Source organism: Chenopodium album, chromosome 14 (genome assembly GCF_948465745.1).
Source record: "Chenopodium album chromosome 14, dcCheAlbu1.1, whole genome shotgun sequence".
In the NCBI taxonomy this organism is placed as follows: domain Eukaryota; kingdom Viridiplantae; phylum Streptophyta; class Magnoliopsida; order Caryophyllales; family Amaranthaceae; genus Chenopodium; species Chenopodium album.
Window position 1 is genome coordinate 46,463,465 of NC_137847.1, and position 9,032 is coordinate 46,472,496.

At 35.0% G+C, this 9,032-nt stretch overlaps 2 protein-coding genes across 3 annotated transcripts; one reads left to right on the forward strand and one right to left on the reverse strand.

Annotated features, from left to right (window-relative positions):
• Window positions 1-36: 36 nt before the first annotated feature.
• LOC145579349 (nudix hydrolase 11-like) lies at window positions 37-1,687 on the forward strand. Of its 2 annotated transcripts, XM_081636584.1 has the most exons (4): window positions 37-393; window positions 647-789; window positions 1,028-1,165; window positions 1,261-1,687. In XM_081636584.1, the coding sequence occupies exons 1-4, from the start codon at window positions 150-152 to the stop codon at window positions 1,471-1,473; spliced, it is 738 nt and encodes a 245-aa protein (XP_081492710.1). In that variant the 5' UTR covers window positions 37-149; the 3' UTR covers window positions 1,474-1,687. The 2 variants fall into 2 exon arrangements, with proteins under 2 accessions (XP_081492710.1, XP_081492709.1); XM_081636583.1 differs by lacking the exon at window positions 1,028-1,165.
• Window positions 1,688-4,397: 2,710 nt separating this feature from the next.
• On the reverse strand, window positions 4,398-8,654 carry LOC145579350 (protein IQ-DOMAIN 9-like). Its single transcript, XM_081636586.1, has 6 exons — window positions 8,485-8,654; window positions 6,640-6,751; window positions 5,878-6,012; window positions 5,560-5,787; window positions 5,172-5,285; window positions 4,398-5,053 (listed from the first exon to the last, which is right to left on the reverse strand). The coding sequence occupies exons 2-6, from the start codon at window positions 6,712-6,714 to the stop codon at window positions 4,691-4,693; spliced, it is 915 nt and encodes a 304-aa protein (XP_081492712.1). The 5' UTR covers window positions 6,715-6,751; window positions 8,485-8,654; the 3' UTR covers window positions 4,398-4,690.
• Between the last annotated feature and the right edge of the window lie 378 nt (window positions 8,655-9,032).

Consider the following 9,032-nt stretch of genomic DNA (forward strand, 5'->3'; position numbering starts at 1 on the left):
TTAATGAAGTGCAACAGATTTTAATGTGGCCAAGATTCTTATGTTGTGTATTCATCACCAACCGTACATAATAAAGAAAATTGGTTGGTGGGAGCCTAAAGTTGGTGAGTTGCCAAATCTGCCCTGCTAGTATTACAAGTGATTTGATAATGGATGTTAAAATTGAAGCCGGTGGATCGAAGACATTATCAGACTTGGCTCAACGGCTCCGCCTGCATCAGCCTTATTCGTCTGGAAATGGTATTGATGCTGCCAACGTCGTTAGTTATGACAGACCACCAAGACCGCAGACTGATAGAAGAGCTGCAGTTCTGATCTGCATATTTGAAGGAGACAATGGTGATCTGCGAGTCATTCTCACTCAGCGTTCCTCCACTCTCTCATCTCACTCCGGTAAGTGCGGTTAATTAGTCGCTCCTCTAGTCTTTCAAACTTCCCACAACAGATCAAACTATCAGTTTTCGAACACCACTTTATTTTTTGAAGTTATTCTTTTATTTTTGAAATAATTATAACTTTTTACCAGTTCTGTAGAAACGATCCCAATTGAGTGAAGCAACTTCTATACTTTTATATGCTTAAATATTTTGTGTTGTACCAAAAATGGCAGGCGTATGTTTTGATCATACATATTTTTTGAGTACAGGTGAAGTGGCACTTCCTGGTGGAAAGATGGAAGAAGGTGACAGAGATGAAGTTGCAACCGCATTGAGGGAGGCAAATGAGGAGATTGGTTTGGACCCTTCACTTGTTGAAGTTGTTTCCGTTCTTGAACCTTTCTCTATGAAGGTATCCTCCATTTTAACATGATCCTAGTTGTGCTATAGTTTATTACATGGACATCAATTTCTTTGTGCAAGTGGTCTATCGTTTATAATGCGGGTATAATGTTGTAAAAAACAAGCTGATACACATGGGAACGTGTGGCATGTGCGCAGTCCATGTGTTTGGCTGCTTTGGCATGTGTTTGGCTGCTTTGGCATGTGTTGAGTGACACTCAATTGCCACCCTGATTAACACCGGATAGCCTTCTTCTTATGAACAAAATGGCATGGTAGTAGTGCCAGTAATTGGCCTGCTGTTTGACAAAACTGCATTTCATCCCGCCCCTAATGTTGCTGAAGTTGAAGCAATATTTGATGCTCCCTTAGAAATGTTTCTCAAGGTTCAATTTCAATCCCATTCTTCAGTGCTGCTCTCTAGATAAATTTTCGATATTTCTTATGGAGTGTGGTGAACTATGTCCTCTGCTATAAACAGGATGAAAACCGAAGAGAAGTGGAGAGGGAATGGATGGGTTCAAAGTATCTCCTCCATTACTTTGATTATGAAGCCGAGGGCAGAAAGTACGTTATCTTTGCTTTGACTGCTGGCATCTTGATAGAGACTGCGTCAATGGTGTACCAGCAATCGTCTGCCTTTGTAGAGAAGAAGCCTAATTTCTGGAATAAACCTGAAAATGCCAGTACTTAATCCCATCCTAAATAACGTTTAGGCCACATTCAATTTGGGATCAAAATTTATCTTACTTCATAACTTTTTCTGGGGGTGCAAATGATCATGCAAAGTTTGAGAAACACCGAACAAATAATATAATTTTCATTTGCATTATGTATTTATGTTAGGCCAAATCAAAATCATCATTCACATGTATTGCTTTTGTTCTTTAAATATCATTGCATATTCAACTTTACTTTATTAAGGCTTGAACAAAGTTGTGCACATGAAGAGATAGCAAGTGTGAAACCAAACCGAAAACATGTATGAAACAAACTCAAAGTTAGATTAAACAACCAATGCAAAAACTGGACGAATTTTATGTGGTTTTAAGTTTTAACGCTTCTAGATCGACAATTGGGTTGGAACACAATTTTGATTGATGCATTGGGGAATTTCTTTTTTACAAATTGATATCAATGTTATAGTTGTGGATTTTTTGTACGGACAAAACTTAAGACATACCCTGATACCCAAATTGTCTTTTCTCTTGCACTATACATTTGTTGCTATCATAATAGAGGTGATCAAGTTGAGCCCGACCCGATTTTGGGCAGGGTTTTGGACAACTTTTTCCGGCCCGAATTGGGTCCGGCCCGGCCCGATTTTAAAATTTTTGGACAGACTTGGGACATCAATTTTATGCAATTTTAGTTGACTTTTAGGCCCAACCCGAAAAACCCGCATGACCCCGCCTAGTTTGGGCGAGTTTGGGCACTCATTTTCAGGCCTGAAGTTTGGCTTGGGCCGACCCGATAAATGGACATATTTTTACCTTGGCCCCGCCCGAATCCAGCCCGGCTTGCCCATTGATCACCTCTATAGTAATAAAATTTTGGACCCGCAACCTGTAGGGTACCCTATTAGTATGGGTTCCCTATGAGGTACATGAAACCGGAACCTATCATTTAAGCCCAAGTATAAAAGCCCTATATCAAAATTGAATCAAAGCTATCACCTACCTCTCTCCTTCCTCTTATTCATTTTTTATCTTACTCTTAATGGTTTAATTAATGGTATTAATTAAGTATTTGTAATTTTGTATTAAATATTCTAGACAGTCAAGTAACTATTAAGTTTACTTTGAAAGACATGGTACCCTGTTTCGGAACTGAAACCTGCAGGTTCCAGTTCCGGTTCCTATATTTAGGAACCTGTTGCAACAGGTTCCGGTTTCGGGTCCTGAGATTTTTACAGGGTACCCTGTTACGCTCACCCTAATAAGTATTATTAGGGGATTCTTATAATGGCAGGAGATCCATATCATTGAGATTATTGGCATTAGAGGTGTCAATTCGGATGATCAAATTGGATCTGATGAGGTTGGGTCGGGTTAGATCAATTTTTATAGTTGAGTCATACTAAATTATTATGTCCACTCGAGTCGAAATCTAAATAGAATATTTTTCGGCTTGGTTTCGAATGGAGTCAGGTCAAGTGTGCTTTTGACACCACTAATTGGCATCACACACCTAATTAACATGAACATATATGTATACGCACCAAATTGTAAAACCAATTGCTTGCAAACTACTTAAGGAGTACGGAGTACTACGTAATCTTTAACTACATGAAAATGACTATCCTTTATTACATGACTCAACAGTTAACACCAATGACTTGTACTTAACTTGAACATAATTGAAATTAGAAGCTTATGGATGATGAAATTAACTTTGATACAAAGTAATTTATAACATGGGTTGTGGTTGTGGTTGTGTTGCAAGAGTGAAGGACAACTTAGATAGTTATAACCTCTCTCCCAATTTCAAGGAATCTTTGAATCGATTCTCGTTATCGAGAAAGTTGTAATGCATAACAGTTATGCACAACTAATTTTACATAACAAATTTTTTCACCTTACAATATTACTATTGTTACTGTTCAGTAGTACTACTGACAGGTGTTCAATACTACTGAAAATGTTTAGTAATACTTTTTAACCTCTTGGTAGTACTTTTAATTTATTACTGCCTATGTTTTTTATTAGTTGACACGTTTTGATTTTAGCACTATTCACACACTTCCCTATGATCATGTTTTGTGATTTATATGTGAAGAAAAATATAGTTATGTGGAATGTTGTTAAATTCGTCATAGTCTATATTTTCAAAATATCAATTTTTTATAATTTTCGCTTATCGATTATTAAAGATATTAATGATATAATTTGTGCATTGGCAAACGTGTCAACTAAAAAGAAACGGATGAAGTATTATTTAAAAAATTGTAATTAATATATATTTGTTAGTGCATAACTCATTACCTATGTAAGAATATCTTTAGAATTGGATACTACTCGTATGTGTAAAACCTCATCAGAAATTGTATAACACCGTGAAAATCGTAGTACAAAGACAATGATATTAAAGGTGTTTCCGAAACATACTTGTCTGAGACATTTTATCAAAATTGGATTCCACAGATTTGGTGTATCAAGGGTCCCATTGTACTTTCAAGACAAATATTTACGCTCAATAAATATCTTTGTATACGAAAAGACGATGAAATAAATCAATTACACCACTATTCAAAATAATCATCAAACGTGCTTTCATGCCAATAATTGCCAATGAAACATTAAACCTCATCATTAAGCGCTTGCTAGTTGTAACGACACGCTTGTTACAATACAATAATATGATTAATATCAAGGGAGTTCAATGGGTTGAAAGATAAATTTATTTGATAGAATCTAACACCAATCTTTGATGCTATAACTTTGGTAAAATAGGACATGTTAACCTCGCTGTAAACAGCAGTTCGCTACCTAATTTTGTTAAACTAGTCTGAAATATACACACCTTTTGGATCGTAGTTCACAAGGGTATGAACATGAACTAGTAACATTGCTAGGAAAACAATGGGCAGTACCCGGTGTACAAGACTGAAGCAAGCAATCTCAGAAACGTCCTTCCATTACATCCCGAGTAATCTCTCCAAAAAAAATATCGTCTATTTACATTATAAATAGTATGATTCTCTTCAACATTTACAAATAGAAAGGACGCTGTAAGGAAAGAAAAAAGAATACAGACGACATATTCAGCCTCAGTAGGCAAAACATATTTTTCACACCACCCCTGTATATGCAACATTAAATATAGATTGGAAAGAGTGAAAATAGAGCGTTTTCGAATGAAAACCATAGAAAATTTTACACAAACAATTGATGACCTGTATATTTTTACATCTAAGACAATGATTCACGCTTTTTTTCTTGCACTTTGGGGTTTGATTCTTTCTTGGCTGTTTTTTCCGCCCCTGGGAAGGACACCCTTCGACCATTTCCAGTTGCTGCCTTACCATTAAGTACTGCAGATTTAGCAGGAAATGATTTTTTTGTAGTTGTAGTTGTAGTTGTAGTAGAGTTACTGCTTTTCCGAGCCTTGCTTGTAAGCTTATTTTGCCCCTTCTTAGGGCTGATGGACTGAGATGGCAATCTACTTTCCCATGGACGAGCAGCAATCCACCGTTCCTTCCAGCTCCAACCCCAATCAGCTTTACCTAGTTCAGAAGCATCAGGACCTTGATTTTGACTAGAGTTTGCCCTCCACTGCAATATACACAAAAAGAACTAATAAGCCCTTCTCCCCTAAAAGAAAAGGAAAATCCGGGGATAAAGGTATATGTAAAGATGTTGTCATGATGCTACATTGAGTAAGTATACATACTTGATGAGAGAATGCATAGGCCAAGGTTCGCTCCCGTTTCACAGCTGCTTCTTCTCTATAATGAATCCTAGCTAGAATCTCCTCCATGGTCTCAGCACCACCGTTCCATTCCACCTAGTAAAGAGACAATTTCATTCAACATTTGGTGAGCTTAAAGTTGTGTCTAAATTGAAATATTTACTCATGTCCCATTATTTGCTTCTGTTCTGGCTTTTATATCACAATCCCACGTTGTCTTTGCATGCTATCCACATTTGACACCTTTAAATTTTTTAACTAGTGTTGATTACATAATACGCAGTAATGTACAAGAAGCTATTTGAACAGAACTAGGAAGACGAGCATTACACATGACTTTATACTAAGTAATAAAGAACTGAAAACACACCTCCAAGTCATGTAACTTTGCCTCAAGCTTCATTTGGTTCTCTAGCTTTTTTTGTTTGATACGGCCTTCAATTACCATACACTGGCGACGATCTCTAATTTGAGTTTGTACCATACTCCATAAATGAAGATTATTCAACGTATTTGTCGATTGCTTCTTAACAGACTGGAACTGTGTTAATTTCTGAAATCGTATTACCCCTTTCATACGCCGTAATGCCTTCCTTGCCTGCAGTAGAATACAGTAAAGCATTCTTGATACAACCCTTATTTGTTATCCCTTGTGAAAGATGTTTTCTAGCTCAGTTAGAAAACATACCATATAGGCCCTGAAAGCAGTCTGTATCTTCGTTGCTGCATCATTTTCACTGAGTTTCACAAGAGTGCCATTAGTTTTACTGCTGACCCGACCACCATTAGCACTGTTTTTTGGCTTGACGGAAGCTGCAGATCCCTGTCAGACAGCAAGATGATTATTCATGTAAAGAATGATGAGTTCTAATAACAAGACAGGTATAACTGTATAATATGTTAATTTAAGATATCAACCAAACCCAACATCAGTAAGCTCAGAGCAAAGTGAGTAAAACCCTTCAATCGACCCACAACTTTGACACATTTCTAATTTCTTGGTAGGATAATTCAGGCTACAAGTCAATAAATTTTGTATAACAACATACTTGCTCTGGAATATCAAGTACAAAAATTTGTTGAATCTATGTAATATCAACTGCATAAGGAGGCTAAACCTTCACAGCTGATGATTGAAAACAACAGTAAATAGAGAAACAAAGAAATGAACTTCATAGTTCACACATATGTTTGTTATCTCATTTGTACATTAAAGCGATTATTATCTCATTTGCACATTAAAGCGAATGAGCAACAAGAGACTAGCTTAGAGATATTATATTATTATCCACAAATGTGTATTGCATGTGTAGAAAAGGAAGGTGTTACACTAATACAACTTTAGGAAAATTGTTTTGACAATGCCATCTAGTCAAGTAATCATATATAACTCATGCAATAGGTATCTTTCCATGTTTAAAAAGATGTAAGACAAGAATGACATGCTTACCTTTGACTGTTTTGCTTTGTCAAGCTTCACCTTCTTTCTAAAAATCTTTGTCTTGAACCAATCTCCAGATCCCATTATGAAATCAACAAACCTACTTCAATCTATCTTAGGCCTGAAAAACAGGATATAGAAATATTATCAATTACTGTAATCATAAAACTATTGTAAGATATTAACAGTAGGCTGTATTGCTCAAATTTTAATCAATACATTTTTTAGTCCAATTAAATTAGAATGTTCGTAAACTCCCTACCCACATCAATGTGTCAAACATCAAACACATACTTGAGATGGAATGAAGATTCGGATCATCATAAGAATACATCACTGAATTTACCAAGTTTCTAATATGCATGCACTTAAAATATTTATACTAGCATGAGTAGCATCAAATGCTCAAAGAGTCACAACAATAGCTCATACTACAGAGCACCACACCAACAATAAAGGATCCTTCATGTCTCAATATATCAGTACTTAATATCTAGCTCGCCTATACTTGAAGATCGAAGGACACACAAATAGAAGATGTAAGTGATGCATGGGAGAAGAGTCTCAAAGATGCCAGAAGCAACAAAGTTGACCAACAAAAGTTTGATTGCGATGAATTGTATAGTATAGCAATCACATATATAAATAAAGGGGAAGGAGCATGGAGCCATAGACTATCTAACAAGCCACTTGAAAGTGCAAAACAATCTTCTATGGTCTCCAAGGAGATACTAGCTTAACGTATTCGCTTTTACCTATGCTTTTTTTCCCTTAATTATGATGCACAAATATAGCATATTGTAAACATACTGCATCCTAAATCATAATCAAACACCATTACATGTATGATTCGAGCCCCAATACATGAATAATTCTTTTATTCAGAAAAATCCAGCACAAGATCTATCGAATCGGAATAGCTAATCAGTTGATTCTAATCCTAACTTACTCCTTCCAACTCTCAACAAGTAAACAAAGTTATTAGTCAATATCAGTTATCAACCACTCTTCCCATTGAAGGGGGACATAATAAAATTGTTTCCCAACAAGAACTGTTCCATTACATCTCAGCAACAGAATTTAGCTCATTAATTTAGACTAAAGGAACTATATTACCACATGAATATTTCCTATGTCAAATCTAATGAGATCATATTGTCATGAAAGGTACCGCAATTGGGAAGATAATTTTAGATTTGTAGAAACTTAAAAAAGGATAATACATTTTAAATATGATTTACCTTCAGGATGATGTATCATCAGTTTACAGTAAAACTTACATTAATCTCTAATGATAATTAATTAGTTAACATAAATCTCATATGCAATGAAAAAAACAAAATTAATCAAACCAAACTTTTAAGGCATATTGCACCACAAATCTAACGGAGTAATAAATAATTTTAAATTATACATAATTAATTACATTACATATATAATTAATTACTGCTAGTCTGCTACAAGGGGTTAACAACTTAAAACCCATCAGCTCTAATTTCTTGAGCATCAAAGTTAAATGGTTAATCACATCAAAAATTGAAGATACAAAACACTATAAATAATTACAAAAATTTCAAATAATTCTATACAAAAAATCAAATGGAACATAATCCATGGGAAAAAAAGAAAAAAAAAACCCAACTTTCTGCCATTAATTTGAGCAGCTAAATGAACCGAAAAGATGGCAAGGTTTTCCATAATTAAAAATACTCACTCAATAGGATGAAAAACAAGAATTGGGTACATACCCAGAAGAATACAGAGCATCAATTTAACCAAAAAATGAAGAACAAAACAAAATGAAATAATAAAATGGATGAAGATGTAAAATAGGAAAGGAATAGTAAAACATACCAAAGAAAAAAGGGAAAGTGTCCCAAATTTGGTAGGAAATCAAAGAAATGGAGATGACAAATGATCTTCTTCTTGAGGCTTTGTTGAGTTTTGAGTTTTAAGTAAAAGAGAAGCAAACCATACTCAAACCTTTTTTTTTTTTTTTTTTGAACCATACTCAAACCTTATTATACACTAGGAGAAGACAAAAGGGGAAGTTGGTGTTTTTTTTTTCGAAATTTTTATTATTTATTCTTTTTATATATATTTTTTTTTCTTATTTTATATGAGGGACAAAATTATTCCACATTTTCCATGGATACAAAATTACAAACGATAAAAAAAAAAAGTCTTTTTTGTTTATTAAAAATTATTAAATGCATGGTGTACGAGCGTTATCTCTTCTAGTAAGTAATTTCAAAATTAAGGTGGTTGACAAATGACAAATATGAAGTATTAAGGCCCTGTTTTTTTGCTCTGCCCTGCTATGCTCTGCTCTGTCCTGCTCTGGAATGTGTGAAAGTCATGCTCTAGTCTACTGAAATCTGCTCTTCTCTGCTCTATTGAAA